Here is a 16,750-nt window from a genome sequence, read left to right on the forward strand (position 1 = left end):
ATTTCCATTATATACTGCACTAATTCAGATCACTTATAACAAAGTTGTAAATAAGAGCAGGGGCAGGGGGGAAAAATCACGCTTTATAGTTAAGGAATGGGAAGAATCATTTTCCAGTTGCTAATCTTATTTTCTATCTTTTAGATTTCTGGCTAAAATTTAGCATGCTTACTCTCAGTAAAATACTAGGACTATAAAGACTGATAAAACTAATATTTTCCCACAGTTCTAAGAGAAATGTGCATACGTATGTGGAGGTACCTCTATTCTTTATAAACACACAGAACGGAGATCACCAACAAATATCTATATATCAATACAACAAACAAACAAATATCTATATATCTATATATTCTTAAATTCCACTGGGCGCACGCACACATTCGCAAAGCCAAGTGAAATTTCAAGTGTTCCTTACGGAGAGCTGTGGCCTCCAGGCTGTGATAATGCTTATGAAGGAGGATTGAGCTCTTGAATCCAGCTGCCTTCTACCCAACAGCTGAAATTGCATATGCAAAGTGTTTGCTATCTATTGGGATGTGCAGTCAGCACACAAGTGATTTGATTATCTTTGTAGCACCATAAAGATCATTAGGAACAACTTCATTACCTTCTGGCTTTGAGTGATTTAACTCAACTTTTATGTAAAATATATCTTCTGCTGTAACACAACATCTATAATAAACTGATTATTTCTAAAACACTGTGTCAACAGCAAGTTCTATGCTTGGATTTTCTGCAAATGCTAAAGGGCTATTTTGAGTCATTCTTTTACAATAAATCTTTATGGGCAAGCATGAAAAATTTATGAGGGTTCTTCATGGGCTATATGAAATATGAAAAGACAAAAAGAATTGGAAGTCATCTATCAAATTTGATTTTTGCAACTGTCTTCATAAAACACACAGGACTGCTCTGAAAAATAACGTGAGCTCAGAAGAAAAGGACATTTTCCACCAAAAAAAGGGTACACAACTAAACAAAGCTTATCTTTAATACAAAACTGATAATGATCTCATTTCACACCAGATGTTATTAATGCCTACAGTTTACCAATACATTCATTTAATACATTTGCTTTTAGAAATAAGTACCAGCAAGTGATTTTTTCACCAACTTAGAGACAGATATTCAGCTTTAAGAGCCAAAATTAATTCTTACTATGGTTACAAATGTAAAGACCCCTGTAACAGAAACTGCAGTGAAAAACTGTCTCTATTTGTTGTTTACTCCATACATTTGGAAATAGTCAGTCCATAAAGAGTTCTGCTGTTTCTTCTTTATTATTCTTAGCTAATTAATACCTGCTAGATTTTACTAACAGTCTATTTCTGAAAGCTACAGAGGTTCACTTGGCTTGTTATGAAATTAAAGCCTTTCACTTGATTATTCTTCTTTGTGCAGAATCACGATGGTGACAGCCTAAACTTCATAGCATTACCCCTGCTAATTGCTACAGCAACAGGCAAGGCATTTCTGATGGCTCCGAGATCCTACTGCCGCTGGTGACGGAGACGGCACGGCCACAGTGTCTAACTGCTGGCAGAAAGCAGAGAGACACTTTCTTGCCACTAACTGACTGTGTTATGCCCTGAACACAAGTAAATGACAAATAATTAATATTGAAAAAATCAGGTGCCATCTCCAAGACGTGAGCTGGCTTTGCGCTATCAAACCATTACAACAACAGTGAGTGCTTTTTAAATGTGAAATTCCTGGTTAAAAAGTGAAGTACACTTCATTTACTAAAGGAAAACATGGTAAACATGGTTTCAAGGGGTATTAGGGTGTGTAAACATCTGAAACCAACTAAAAAATCATCATGTTCTTTCTCCTTACCATCTTTACTCCCTTCATCCTTGTCCTTGGGCAGACAAAGCTACCCCAAATTAGCAGACTAAACAGCGCTGCCACACGAGCCCCAGCTTCAACAGCCAGTCATGGACTATATAGTGCATTTTCCAATGCCCTGGGAAGCTGCGAGACCAAGTCGCAATATGGAAAAAATGTGTTGCTCCCAAGGCTTGTGAAGCTCTTGCAGTCTAAGGATGCTGCAGCACACGAACACTGCATTTGATTATGAATCTTAGCCAGTGAAATTTAATGGGCACTCAAAGATGCTACTGTATACTGCACACATTATTTAAAGGTTGTTCAAATCTGGAGACAGCTTGTCACCCAGAGAAATATACACATTCAAGCAGACCTTCTTAACATTTTATACTCTAAGAAGCATTATTTTCTATGTGTAAGTTTTAAGCCCCTGATCTGGCATTATATTTTATTTCTCCTACTGGCAAATCGTGCCAGTGTCAGATACATGAAGCAGCTGCTCCCACTGAAAGCAAGCTCATAAGTATTTCATCGCCCTCTCCCTTTGCAGGAAGGCCAAGGCCAGGAGACACAACGGTCACAGCTTGCGAGCGCTGCAGTCCCCTGGCTCACGGCCCACATGTGGCTGTTGCAGGGTCCCCTCAGGCCTGCAGTCCCAGGCAGGTCAGGAGCAGACAAGACTACTGACTCCAAAAAGCGGCTGGTAATTTGCACTAGCGTAACTGTGCTGCTGACAGCGAAGTCCATCAGATGGATGGGCCAGGCTGCTTATGTTTAACGCTGGGCAGGTAGCGCACGCGTAATATGCACATGCATAAATCAAAATTAAAGGTCCAGCACTTCCCAGATGTTGGATGCAGTTGCGTTATGATGTGCAAAGCCTGTTTAAAGAAACTGAGAAACCTGCAGGAAGCTACATTTCCTCAGTTTCTCACTCGTATAAATCAACATCCCTATGCCCTCACCTACCTGCTGCTCCTGAGATTGCCGTGTCTGCGTCAAAGTGTCCTGAATGACAGCAGAAATTTTAGTTAACGGCTTCCTGTGCAAAACACATCACTACTTTCACAGCATCAGCCCAGACACACCAGCAACTCTGCTTGATTTGCCTGTAGCAGCGTGTGAGTAATGTCTGGAGACCTTTCTGACATGGGGCTGGGAAGGAGGGAAGCAGGGGACAGCGAGTTCCTGGGAGAAGGAAGAAGGACCCTGATGAGGACATTAATTTTAAGCACTGGGATATTCCCAATCAATGTGAACAGTAATTAGGTTACTAGGTCACTGTATGCAGTTTTCATTAATGGCTCATGTTTAATTTGAACTGCTTGTCCCTATAGGTATGGATTAATGCCTAAATATCTCAAGAGAAGCAAAGTATTAGAAAGAGATAAAATCTTTTATTAGGCCAACCAATATTCTTAAAAATGCACAAGTTTTTAGGTGTGCTAACCTCTTCTCATGTCTCATTATTATTCACTGCTTTCTACAGACATTTTTCAGAATTTTTTTTTAAGCCAAGACTATTGATCTCTGGTTTAGAGGAGTTTTAGTGTGTCCTCCCAATTCCTGATTAAAAGCTTCAATTATTTCCAGTAAAGCTGGCAAGCTTTTATTTATATCTTTTATAAAAGCATAATGACATCAGCATAAAATGAAACTTGATTTTACTATTCCCAGTACACTCATACTTCTGTAATCTCTTCATCATCCCTGATCTTTTGTACTAATGGTTCAATAATTAAACTGAGAAGCATGGATGATAAGGGACCTCTTTGTCCCATCCCTTTGAATAGTAGTAATAACCCAGGTTTTCTAACATTTTCTAGATAGACAACTGTTAGATTTTTTTTTAATTATTATCTTGATCCATTTCTCAGAAGTGCCCCTTAAACCATATTTTTCCAGCATTCGGACCAGAAACAGGCTTTCTGCTGACTTTGAAAGCTCTTTTTGCATCCATAGGTGAGAAGGCTGTATGAGGCAATAGGATCCATCTACATTTAGCAGATAGTGCAGTGCAAATACATCTGCAAACAGGTCTGGAGGGTAAAGCAGCTGGCGGAGGACCCTGCACCCACACAATGTGGGTTTCACTATGGGTTTACTGCCGATTGGCACCAGTCTGGCCACATGAACATTAAAGAGCTGCTGCAGGGCTTTCTGAGATCAGCATTAAGTTTATTTTAAGTATGTGTTTGGACAGTTTTGGAGACAATGGTAAAATCTCTCTGATTAGGAGGCAAGGAGCTCCAAATGTACATCGTGCCTGGCTGCCCCGTGCTTGGCTCAGCGCCACACAGCCCCGCACAGTGCACATTTAGTCTCCTCCAGGACCCAGGTACACGGAGTCACCTCTCATACTGAAGAGGAGCGATTTCTGTGATCCAAGATTAAAAAAATACTATCTCAAGGTGCTAATTCTTTCATTCGTGTCCCAATGTTACATTGTAGCATGCTTACCTGTTACTCAAAACAACTATATTTCCCTAGGTCCATTTTAATCCTCCCATATTCCCATACTACTTATTTAGTTGTTACAAACACCTCTCTCTCACGGGAGTGAAGAATGTGCACATGTGAAATGAGCAGTCTTCTACATTTGATTAAGTCTAAGTACCATAAAGTGTCACCATCACCAGGATCTCATTTTTAAAATAACAATTTTGCGTGTGTTTGATTGGGTGACCTTAACATCCCAGGACACCAGATTATTGCCACAGCACTTCTATGGACATTCCAAGTCCCAAAATAATTCTACATGAAAAGTGAAATATGCTTTGCATTAAGAAATACTTGCAAAAAATGCAGCTTTTTGGAAAATACTGTTCATACAACATGTAATTCAACTCACGGAAAGGTTTTCCTTTAATTGCAATGGTCTGCCTTTGCTATTTTAGACACTACAAGAAACTTCTTGTTCTCCTGATTCCTTTCAAATCAAAGCATGCAAGAAGAGAGCAACACAAGAGATTGTGTACCATGTCCAAGGACACAATGTTTAGTTAACTGATAAAACCTGGTGCCAAGCAGCCATGCTTAAAGTGTCAACTATGTGTTAGATAAGCAGTGCTTTTTACTGCATGAACAAACATCTCGACTGCTTGATGAGCATTTGGCAAGACTACTGCTCTAACAACAGCGAATGTATTTTGAACTGCTGGTTATTCATTACATGAGGTAGCTCTAGACTTCACAAGCCTGACACCATAGCAAGTCCCTGTTGAAAGGGAAGAGTTGCATTGATACCAAAAGCATATTTGGGGTGTAGCTCAAAGGGATGCTGGCTCTGACAGCAAACTTGGCTTTTCCTGGCTCCTCTTTCCCACTTCCCTGTCATGAGTCACCATCATCTGTTCAGTTCAGTGACAAAACAGCTTTGTGTCTGTGCTGCAAATGAGGTTACTGAGCTGAAATGCCAAAGTAGTAGTAGTAGTATTTTAACCCACATCAGTTTATCAATGCTACTGACAGACTGGCCCTACGAACAGTTGTATCGGCACAGCTGAGGAAGACAGCAAACTGCAAAACGAAGGCAAAAACAAGCAACAGGGGCTGAATACTAATTAGCTGGTTTAGCCATCAACAGCAGCAACTCATCAAAATACAGTGCCACTTTCATCTGAAATTACCACACAGGCTGGGGGAATAGCGAAAAATACTATAAAGTTCAGATTTTTTTCTGGAAACGTCTGAAAACACAAATGCTTTCAGCCAACCTGGGGAAGATACCATCAAGATCACTTCACCATAACCATCATTAGTGATAAAATTTGATTTATAGTTTTGACCATAGTTTGCAATACTGCCTGCTTCTATATATACAGACACTAGATAATTATAGAAAGTGGTCAACTTGCACTGACTAAAATGAAAAGGACTTGCAGAAATATTCAATTTAGAAGAGATTCCTATCAGATGGGTATGTATGGTTCCTAATTCTTAAGAAACGAGACAGCCTTTTCAGAAGTAAAGTGAGCCCAGTTACCTTTGTCAGCTGCTGTTCAGAAGAAAAGCCCAAACCAAATACAGTGTTTGCTCTGCTGTCCGCCCACTGGCCAAATTTCTGCGATGTTTTAGTAAAGGTCATATTAGGTGTGATTGTGCTGTTTATGATCACCTGTTTAAAAACAGATCAAAAAATAATTAAAAAGCAGAAGTCACACTGGAAATGTATATCCTAGCAACAATATAATTCAGAGCAATTAGCAATCTAAATTTGGAAATTGCTGTATTTATGAAGAATTCTCTCCCTTTATGAAACAGTTTCATAGTTTGTCTTGATTCAGGAATTTTTCAACTTTGTCTTCTTTTTCCAAAGTACTATCATGGTCCTACAGTTAAACGCTGCTGCAGGAACTTCACTGAAATGGCAACTCAAAGAAATAGCAGGGCCACAAGCCATATTTGGCCTCGGCCTGCCACAGAGAAGGATGCCTGAGACACATCAGACAAGGAAAAAAAACTCAGAATATAAGAAGAATGGGATAGCTTATTTAATAGTGGGGTTAACTTGGGAGGGTGGTAAAGGGCATCACTAGCAATGCATAGGTAATATCAAACGTGGGGCTCTTCAGGATAAAAGTTCTGCTGCTCTTACACAGGTTAGCTAATACATATTTCACTACTAGTAGCCTCAAAAGCAACAGTGGTTCGTCTAATTAAAGAAACGGCCAACAAGAGGAAGGCCGTTGGGATGAGGTCCCTGAGGAACTTAGTGGAACAAGCATAAACTGTAATCCTACAAAAAGGAGTGAGATGTGTGTCAGTTCATTACCAAAAATCTTAGCTTTCTTTTCAAGATATATGATTGCATGAGTCTAGAGACTCTTTCCCTTGGAAATGAATTCCTGCACAATGTTCTTTCTGCCAACAGAATAGGAGCTTTCTTTAGTAATGCATACCATCATTTCCAATATGCAAATTATGCAGTAATTAAGCCAAATCTGTGGGACAGTTTAATTAACATGATCAGGAAGTATCCTGGCAACGTCATTTACTATGTATTCCAAGCAGTTTTTTCCTAAGCTATCATTTACATTTAGCAAAAAGTGTGAATTAAATTTACCAGAGAAAGATCCTTATTTGCCTCCTTCCCCCTCCCTGACTTCTAGCCTTTGTGCCAATACTTTTATCTTCTTTCTTACAAATTGTTCTGCTTCAGTGGTTCTCTCTTTTTACATCATCACTTTCAAATAAACATATAATTTCCTGCAATTTGCAGTGGCATGGTTTTTGCGTCACCTTACAGCATGCAAAATTAATTGATTCTGAAGGAGTCTGAAAACACTCCCTCTGAAAGTTTTACCAAAAGGATCAAAACAGAGCAGGCGGATGATAGTCATAAAGAAGTTGCTTTCTCTATGGAAAGAATCAGGACAGTAAAGGGTGAGAGGTGATACCTCAACCAGAGCGGCCAACACAGGGGATCTATAAATGAGCTTCCAGAGCGGGACACATTTTTGCAAGGCTGGCTCATAGCTGGAGGTATAAATAGAGCTGCCCAGATACACCCTTCTGTAAGCAAGTCACACAACAGAAATGCAGTCCCTTTAAAATCTTCCACCTGAAAGGAATCAAAACCTAAGTGCAATTTCAGATATTTAAACTACAGGAAAATTAAAACCTTCCAAGATTTTACGTATAGTTTTGACAATTCAAAGGGAGTGTGATGATATGAGGATTGTATGATACAACTAAGTCACAAGAAAGGGAGGAAAAGCTACTCATAATAATTGGGATGTTTTCCAAAAACTTTAAGGAAAGTGCTATATGTATATTCCTTCTTTAAAAATCTTACATCAGACACAGGAACTACTTAAAAATGTTTAACTTGCCAAGTTACAGAATTTATTTTAGAAGTTCTGAAATACCCTGAAATTTCAACTGCTAAAAGTATTACTTCAGTCCGACCGTGCATATCAAATTAGATATCTGTGGAGTAAAACCAATAAAATGACCCCTTTTACTGAAAGGCAAAAGCCTTATTCACTGGAAGCAGACAATGAGAACAATAAATTTCTTCCATACCTCCTATAATAATCATTTACTAAATATATATATACACATACACATACATATATACATATATATATATATATATATAAAACACACCAAAGATATTTTTTACACCCCAGTCCAATAATGTGAAACAAGGGATAAAGGAGTAATAAAGTCTACAAATTGTAAACCAAGAGACATCTCATTTAGCAATGAAACTAAAAAGGTTAGCTTAGCACCTTAGAGAGTAATTTTTTCTCCAGCCAGAGCCGCATCCCAGAAAAGGTTGTGGTGATCAGACACCTTCAAGAAATTGACAGTTCATCTGTTAAATTTATAATAAGCTGCAATTAGTGAAACTGCCTGGAAAGCGGCTCTGCCTTTTTTTAACCCCCCTCCTCTGCCAGTCAAGCACTTCAGAAATCCTGTGTTCCCATGGACAGGTGGAAACCTCGGTGAAAGCCAAAGAGATTAAACCAGAGCTGCATGGAAATGGCTCGGAGCAGCCGGCCCCTGGCGGGGATATTGTGCTGCCCCATCTTCCCTCCTCATCCTCACCCTGTCAGCTCCTCAGACGAGCAGCAAGACGCTGTTACATTAAATTTCAGGAGTATTTAGCCTGCAGGTTCACCCAACCTGTAAATCTAGTAACCTCTTATGAACAGAGATGCTACTTTCTCCAGGGAACAATCATGTCGGTTGTATTTAGGAAGGGAGCACGAGCTGTTAAAAAAGCATTGAAAAAAAGGAGACAACTGGCATTGTTATTTCAGAGAATCATAAAAAGCGGGGCTTCGAAGGGGCCCTGACAGGTAATTGAGTCCATCCCCTGGCCCAAAGCAGGATCAACCATGGCTATGCCAAACTGAAGGAAAGTACTCCTGGCAACGWCTTCATCTCCCTGCCCCGACACCTCTTGCCTGGGCAGAAAACAGGGGACGCATTTGTGACCGCTGCAACAGGAACGTTCAGCCAAACTGGGAAAATCCTCTTTTTTGGTGAAAGAAAGAAACAGAATTTTCAAGCTTCAAAGGAAGGACAAAGGTGAGAGAAGCAGTGCAGAAGGGGAAGGTCACTGATTTAAAAGCTGTTCCTGACACAGTGAACTGGTGGGCTCTTCTCCATCCCTAACTTCAACCTGTTAGTCTACTCGGTAAGAAAAGGCAACCCACCACTTCAAATGTGCTCTTACAAACTAACTTTGCATTCGGTCCTCACTCATTTAACACAGATACGATGGAATTCCAGCTGCCTCAGAAAACTGAATAAACTCATGAACTTTTATCCGGGATTAATGGATTCAAAAGCCAAACAACTCTCTAATCAAATGTGATCAGTCCCTGAAGTGGTTAAAGAGTTCTCCCTAAAGACAAAGGCAAAGATGAGCCACAATATAATAAGCACCTTACAGAATAATTAACTCATTCATCATACTGACTGAGCTGAGTTGTCTACATGTGGTTAAAAAAAAAAAATCTGCCTTTGCTCTCATCTACATGCAAGTGTATCAGATGGTGAATATTCCCGATACGGCTGCACAAGCCAAACAAAATCTCATACTAATTTTATTTCCTTTGGGGGAAAAACAACCCTGATAGATATAAACTTTCATTTAAAGATGACACAGAAGAATTTTCACAGTACAAGGTAAGGCTACATCAACCAGAAATGACTCTAGACATTTAAAAAACATGCCAGGTATATTCATCAGATAAAAATGAATGCAAATAAGCTGGCATACAACATTTGTACAGTATAACACACCCATCTCACTGCCTTCCCACGGAGAGAAACTGCCAAATAAATCAAGCAGAGAGAGGTCACAAGGAAACCTAAGTGTGTAGAAGAAAAAAATGTATTAGCAGCTCATGTTGCTCATAATATATGAGCAGTGTACATATATACAGCCAGCTTTTGTTTTAGGGGATGCTAGTGTTAAAGGACTGCCAGTATTTACAGGGTTCCCCTTCCCAATTCCCCACATCACAGGTATGTATTACAACATTGCACTAAGGGAGAAAAAGTCAGCCTATCTCCCTATGAAAATATATTTTCTCAAGTCACCATTTTATTAACTGAAGGTGGATATGAACGTTAGCTGGCTGGCAGGACAGACGGGCCGGAGCTGGAGGAGCCCGCTGGGGTTTCGCCAGCTTGGCTCGGAGCAGATGCCCTGGCAGCGTTGGCCGCAGCTCACCAGAGCGACAGGAGGGACGAGCAGAGACGAGAGCAAGCTCGGCTCCGCGAGGAGGAGAAAAACGGTCACAGCGGGCGCTTGGCAGACCCAGCAGCACGCTCGAGAGGAGGGCAAAGGAGCGAGCGGGAACGGGTCAGAACACTTCCTCTAATGAGACAGCCAAACGGGGGATGAGTCAATTCACCCAGACCTATTCTTATTCCAGGACAAGTGTGCCAAATTAGGAATTATTCTGGAATTTCCCCTTTAAATCACTTATTATTCTGGAGTAATTTCATCTCTAGAAAAGCCCTAAGGCATGAAGCCATAGTATCTATTCATTAAGTAGTCACTACATCAGCTAGAGAGCAAAAACCTTCCCATTTCATTTTCACACCTCTGAATATATGCTTTCCACTTTGCAGCCCCTTGTGAAATGTAATTTCCCCAACCCACCAGGCTGCTAATCTTCAATAAAGATGTATCTCAGTCTAAAAACAGAACTGAAAAAGGAAGAAGCTGCCAATCCTGTGGCCACAGCTATCACAGGCTCAGCAGGTTCTTCCAGCTCATCAAGTAAACGCAAACCAGAAATGCTAGCAGCACCGGATATGAAGATGAGGAGGCAGGGGTGGATTTGCAGAGAAATTCTCCTTCCGTCCCAAATGTTCAGCAACTCCTTCATGGAACATACCTAGCCACGTTTCCATGATTTGTGCTATCCTCTGCTATCTACCATCCTTTGCATTTCTGCTGACAGCTTCAAGACTTTCATGTAATGTCTGCTCACCAATAAATTACTGGTCTAAGGAAAAAGAAGCTGGACATTACACAGGAGATATTATAAAATAAATTTATGCACAAAACATGGCAAATTGTTTCATGATGAAGGTGCTAAACTCTCCATGTTGTCTCTTTTCAACTAAAACCAGAAAGCCACTGCAACCTGAGGTCTTTTCTGGCACCTGAATATTGGATTGCATCAACATTTTACCTGTAACCCTGTGATACTAGATTATCTCCCTTCTAATCTTACACAGCCAGCATGCACACACAGTGTTAATCAAGACAATGCTATTTAAAAGAGAAGAAAAAAAAAAAGAAAGAGAGTGTGTGCTTGTGTGTATGTGTGTGTGCACGTGTGTGTGCGTGACCTTTTCTGTGGCCACCTACCAAAGTGAATCAGGAGTAGCACAAAGACAAGCTCACAGCAATGTAAGAACTTACAGATGAAAGAAGGAACAGCCTTTGGCCAAAACAGTGAACCTGTAATACAGGGGGATTAGAGATAGCTGTTTTGCAAATCAGAGCCAGCAGATGGGATCAAATCTTTCTCCCCACCCTTTTTGTTAAGGCTTTGTAGAAGGTTCTTCAAAAAAAAAAAAATCACAATCACAAAATTCCCTATGGCCTGGGAAGAAGAAAGCAGCAATTGCACTTGTTCTAGTCTTGGTTCATCAGCAACACCTGACACAAGTGGTGCTCTACTTTGGACAGGCTGAGGGTATGGATTAATTTGAATAGAAGCACTGTAACCACATGTTAAAGGGCATTTAATTTCTCAGTTTTGGTGTTCCTCCTTGCTCTTCTCCATCACTTGTGCATAACTGGGTGCCTCAAAAGACAGAAAAGACAGGTGGTGACAGCAGAACATCTGCCACCAGACTCCTGCTCCAGATACTGATCATGTCAGCCCTACGTAGCTAGCAAGCCTGGTCAGCCACTTATTTTCAACAATTTCTGTTCTCTACAGTTAATCAGGAGGTTAGCTATTTCACCCATCCATGGATTTTAAAAGCTTCCGTAACCACATAATTTATTTCTGCTACATGAAAGAGTAGAAGCAAGGGGAACTATAATGACTCATATGCACTGTGCATAGACAGTAGGACTCCTTGGAAGCCGAAGAGGACTTGCTGCAATCCAAACCGTTTACTTCTCAGCCTGAACTCACCCTACAGAAATGTGACCACCTTTCATGGATAGACTATCTTGTACGATGCTGCTGCTTGCTTTGTGGGGAAAGGGGCGATTTCTACAATCGTACATACCTTTCCTTCCTAGAGATCCACCTTGCATCCACCCAGGATAATTCAATGAATGATGTGGTTCATTTTTAACCCCACATTCCAATAAATCAAACAAAAACCTTTATGCCTTACATTTGAAAGTGGCTCTTAACCTCTTTTCTTAAGAGAGGTGTAAAAATAGACACCCCCCAATGAAAAGACTAATAACAGTTTTCCCCTGGTAAAATATTTCTGTTATAAAGTCCTCATTGAGAACCTGTCTAAAAGAAACAAAAGTGGGTTCATGATTATGTGAATTCTATTAAGTAAATCTCTTGCTACACCTACTCCATTGTACTCTTTTTCTTCCCAAGGTAATTAACATCTCTGCAGAGTTGGTTTCCCACCTCCTCCACCCAGTCTAAATCTCTAAAATCTCCTATTTTTGCTTTGACATCTGACTAGAATTTTTTTCCTTTTAGGCACAGCACACACATCCAACCACCCACACGATTCAAAGCACCAGCAGCTGTTTCATGAAGGAAATCTACAGTGAGGAATTTCAAGTCCTCTATACTGGAAAAAATTATTGCCCAGGAATTTCATGCAACATTTCATAAAATATATAAACCTATATATTTGTGTATTATTTAAAATTAGAAATCTTTTTTCTCATGTTTTCAGAGGCAGGGAGAAGAATACAGTAGAGCCCATTTTTTTCCTGGTGACTAAAAATGAAGTGGGGGAAAAGGTTGCACTTTCTTGCAATGAGACACAATAAAAATAATACATAGCTACGTCATATTCATGCTTTGGAGTATTTAATAAAAGTACATTATCTTTTCTATAGCCTTATAATTTAACTGATCTCCTATAAGAAGCATTTAACCACTGATCATTTCTACATCCCTAAAGCTCTATCCCAACAGCCTCATGCACCTACCTCACTTCAGCATGAAGGCCCCTATGCAGAGGTCAGAAATGACTTTCTCAAGATCCCAGCTTGTCCAAGCACATGCACATCAAAACCAGAATGAGCTAAACCAGGAATGGATGAGCAATACCATCTAAAGACAAGGTTGAGATGATGTCTGTGAAGCTGGAACCAGCAGACTGAAGCAGGGATGTAGGAAGTGAGCATTTCTCTGGGGACAGAATGACAAGACCGTGGCAGTGTTGCCCACTGCCCCTGCTTAGAAACCTTAGACTGGACATGGGCAGCGTGGGAGGACAGCAAGCCTGCAGCAGTGGACTTCATCCTTGTGGCTTTCTTCACAAACACTTGTTAGAACTCAGGGCCCACCCTGGCACCCTAAAATGCTTTTTCTGACATTGAAAGATGATTTGGCTCAAAAAGGACCAGGTTGGGCTGCGTCTTGAACACTGCACGAAATACAAGGCTGGTATTCAAACTATCCTTTCATGCCTCCCTTTCCTTCTGTCTTAAGCATCGCTAAAGATCCCTATCCCAGTAAAACAATGTCCCCCACATTGCTGACAACACTCGCCTTCTCGCTGGCCTTACCCTCAGTTGTTGTGGTGGGGGTAATGCTGGGCATGACTGCATCTCCCTTCTTGCTCATCATACCAAGATGGGAGAAGCTGTGATGAAGACATTTGGTGTTCACACCTTAAGTGAGCGGTCAGCAATGAGATAGCTTATTCCTTCCTCTCTAAAATCTGGAAAAAACTGTTCCTTGGCATGAAAATGTCCAAGGAAGACAGATAAGCTATTTTTCGGAGACGACAGTATCTATTTGGCATCTTCTATAGCATCTAACAGTGGTCACTGTTAGGTGACAGTCTGAAAAGTACAGCCTGGTCTAATAACACCTAGGAGCAATACACTAACAACTGAAGATAGGCTGTATCTATGAGAAAACATAAAATGATATTCTTTCTGCCTCTGCAGAAATGCCTCATTCTTATTTTGCCATTAGAAAATATAGCCAGATGGAGGTTATCTAAGGCTCACACGATCATCTTGTTCACTCCTCAGGGAGAATCAGCTTTGGACTTCATCTAGTTTTTAATAGTTAACAGTCATTTACAGTATTCATCGTTTTCCATCTAATGACTATTGTGCCACTGCACATGACTCACAATCCAGAACTAAGGAGGAAGCAGTGCGTTTTTTTTTTTTGTAAAACTGGGAAAATATTGCATCAAATCGTTTGACGCTCAAATTTTAAGAATATGCAATACGGTGTAGTTTATTTATAAACTCCATCTGGCATGACTTGATTAGCATGTCTGATACATTAACTTTCTGAGTAGGGATTTCCAAGTATTATATACCTCTGGCATTGCAGCAGGGTGAAAAAAGAAACAAATAATTGATATAGCTCTTTTGCTGGAAAGTAATCCTTAGGACTTAACAAAGCACAGCTTACAGAAACTGTTCTGTATTACTTTCAGTAGCTGAACTTAAAAAAGAGGGAGTAAAAATCTCAAATTAGGAGACAAACAACTAACCAGTGCTGCATTTATTGCAATTCTCGACGGAAGTTCCTAATATAACGGAGAGCAGGTTCTGCTTCTCTGAACAAATCAAGCTAAGTCCTCCTGGGAGGAAATTCTTGGGCTTTCCAGCTCAAGAAGGCAGAACAGGGGCTCAACACAGTCACCTTTGGGAATAAGGTTTCCATTCCTCAGCCCTCTTATCATTTCTTTTTGGAAGAAAAAGGTAGCACAATGCAAAACCTGTAACAAAACCAAGCCCCACCCTGGTCACAGAAGTCTGGTGAGCTGATATGAAAGTGTTTACCATATGTGGGAAATTTGCCTATTTTAATCCCATCCCACAGTTTTTGCTTTGATCATTAATGAAATGCAACAGATAAGGAAAAGCATCTGCAAACTCTACCATGTTATGTCTATTTTGATGATGCTATGAAAACCTTGATTTTTTCCTCAGTTTTCACTTGATAACAGACATGGGTTATTTTCACCAAAGATTTGTTAGAGAGTCTTCAAAACCTCTGCTAAGTTCAACATTCATGACCTGAAACAGGCACGTTTTGCTTGATTCCAGGTTTCATTACAATAACATCATATGGCTTAATTAACCTTTTTGGCACATCCTGATACCAACATTAATACTTGAGTCTAGCGATGAAAAAAACAATTCTGTGAGAGGCAATTATGTACTGAAACAATTTCTTCGACAGGGCTTTTCCAAGACATTTTATGGGGAGGTTTTAAAAAGGGAAAATTTATCTGGGCCAAAGTTTCTCTATTTGCCGGTACGTGACGCCATTAGAAATTGTCTGGCATGGATTTTTAACATCTTCTTCTTAAAGAGTAGCAAACCAGGCCCATGAAAAGGTTTCTGCAACATCAGTCTCCTGGATTCAGTTGTGTGTCCTTTTTGTACAGATCCAGTGACATACAGATGCACTGTATATTTCAGCAGAAAACTAGCCAGATAGGATCAAACTGAGAGGCAGATGTGGTTCTGTTCTTCTGTCACATACAGCTGTTGCCAGCACTTTGTTATCTGCTCCCCTAAGCTTACCAACTGGCTTCTGAAGGATTTACTTCCAGAAATAGTCCAGACAATGAACTGAGAATTTTTCACATTTGGAAGTTAATAACTTGGAAAGAGATTAATATAGAAACATATAATTGATACGAGTTCTATAGCTCCTTTTTTTTTTTTTTAAACCAAAACACATCTTCAGCAGATGATCAGGACTTGTGGTTGATGCAGTCTCAAGGGACACTCTCAAGGGACTGGCCAAATTTCCTGTTATTTACTTGTTCCATTTCCCAGCTTGTGGCAAGTTCTCTTTCACTTACAGCCCTAGGTCTTGCTTATGCAAACATTTTTAATTTTTCCCTCTGTTCACAGCTCATCTCCCCTGATATTAGCAATTCTGGAATTACCATTGCAGTTAAGCTGTAACACTATTTTTCCTCTGAACACTCAAGACCTGTCTACACAACCACACCCAACATTACTAGCTCTGCATATCTAAACCAGTCTTAGCAACAGCTGAAAACTCTCTTGCAGGCAGAACTCTAGGCAATACACTATCTTCCAAAGTATTAAATCCTGCAGCTCCTCTTAGACTGAATTTCTGAATATTTGATATTATCTTAAGCAAATAAAGGATGATGCAGCTGGGTAGTCTCATCACTGGCCAAGAGCTCTACTTTGCCTTTAGTGATCCATTTCTTCATCACCAAATTCCAGACAAAATGTTCTCAAGTTATTTTAGTATCTGGAGAGAACAAAATCTCAAACTACTTTAGTCAAGCTGAGTACACCACAAACACAGGTAACACAAAATATTTTAAGATCATTGTGGACTGTTATTTTCATTAATTTTATCCACTCTTATTTCAAAGATGTTGTTGAGAAAAAAACTAAGTCTTGGGCTTTATAACAGAAGGACTCACTGCATACTTCTGTGTGTGGACCCCACAGTTAATTATGTGGGTTTATTTCCTGGTTGCATCTGTCCTGCTTCAGCTTCCAGTCACTACCTTGTTGTCTCGTTGGCTACTAGATGATTAGAAGTTTTTCCTAATGTGGCCATTGTAATGCCAACATTCACATTTCTGTTTGATACACCACAGACTGACCTATTTGCGTCTCCCCAGGGCCAAATTCGGAGTGCAGCTACTCAGGCACACAGAGCATGTTAGGAGCATCTGCCCAGGCCAGCAACCTGTGCCTAAAATGGCACCAAGATCACTCATCTGACAGCAGGTTTTCCCTAAATTGAGA

General features: G+C 40.2%; 1 protein-coding gene across 26 annotated transcripts in view; it reads right to left on the reverse strand.

Moving 5' to 3' along the window:
- HOMER2 (homer scaffold protein 2) overlaps positions 1-16,750 on the reverse strand; it is a 101,886-nt gene that overhangs the window by 11,893 nt on the left and 73,243 nt on the right. For 25 of the 26 annotated variants that reach the window (XM_026060594.1, XM_026060598.1, XM_026060593.1 and 22 more), the window contains one exon: positions 5,819-5,950. In XM_026060594.1, coding sequence (XP_025916379.1) covers positions 5,819-5,920 — 102 coding nt within the window. In that variant the 5' untranslated portion in view covers positions 5,921-5,950. Of the gene's footprint in view, positions 1-5,818; positions 5,951-11,233; positions 11,244-16,750 lie in introns of those variants that run through there. The other variant, XM_026060599.1, reaches the window with a different exon arrangement.

This window comes from Apteryx rowi, unplaced genomic scaffold, assembly GCF_003343035.1.
Source record: "Apteryx rowi isolate R43461 unplaced genomic scaffold, aptRow1 scaffold_17, whole genome shotgun sequence".
Taxonomy (NCBI): domain Eukaryota; kingdom Metazoa; phylum Chordata; class Aves; order Apterygiformes; family Apterygidae; genus Apteryx; species Apteryx rowi.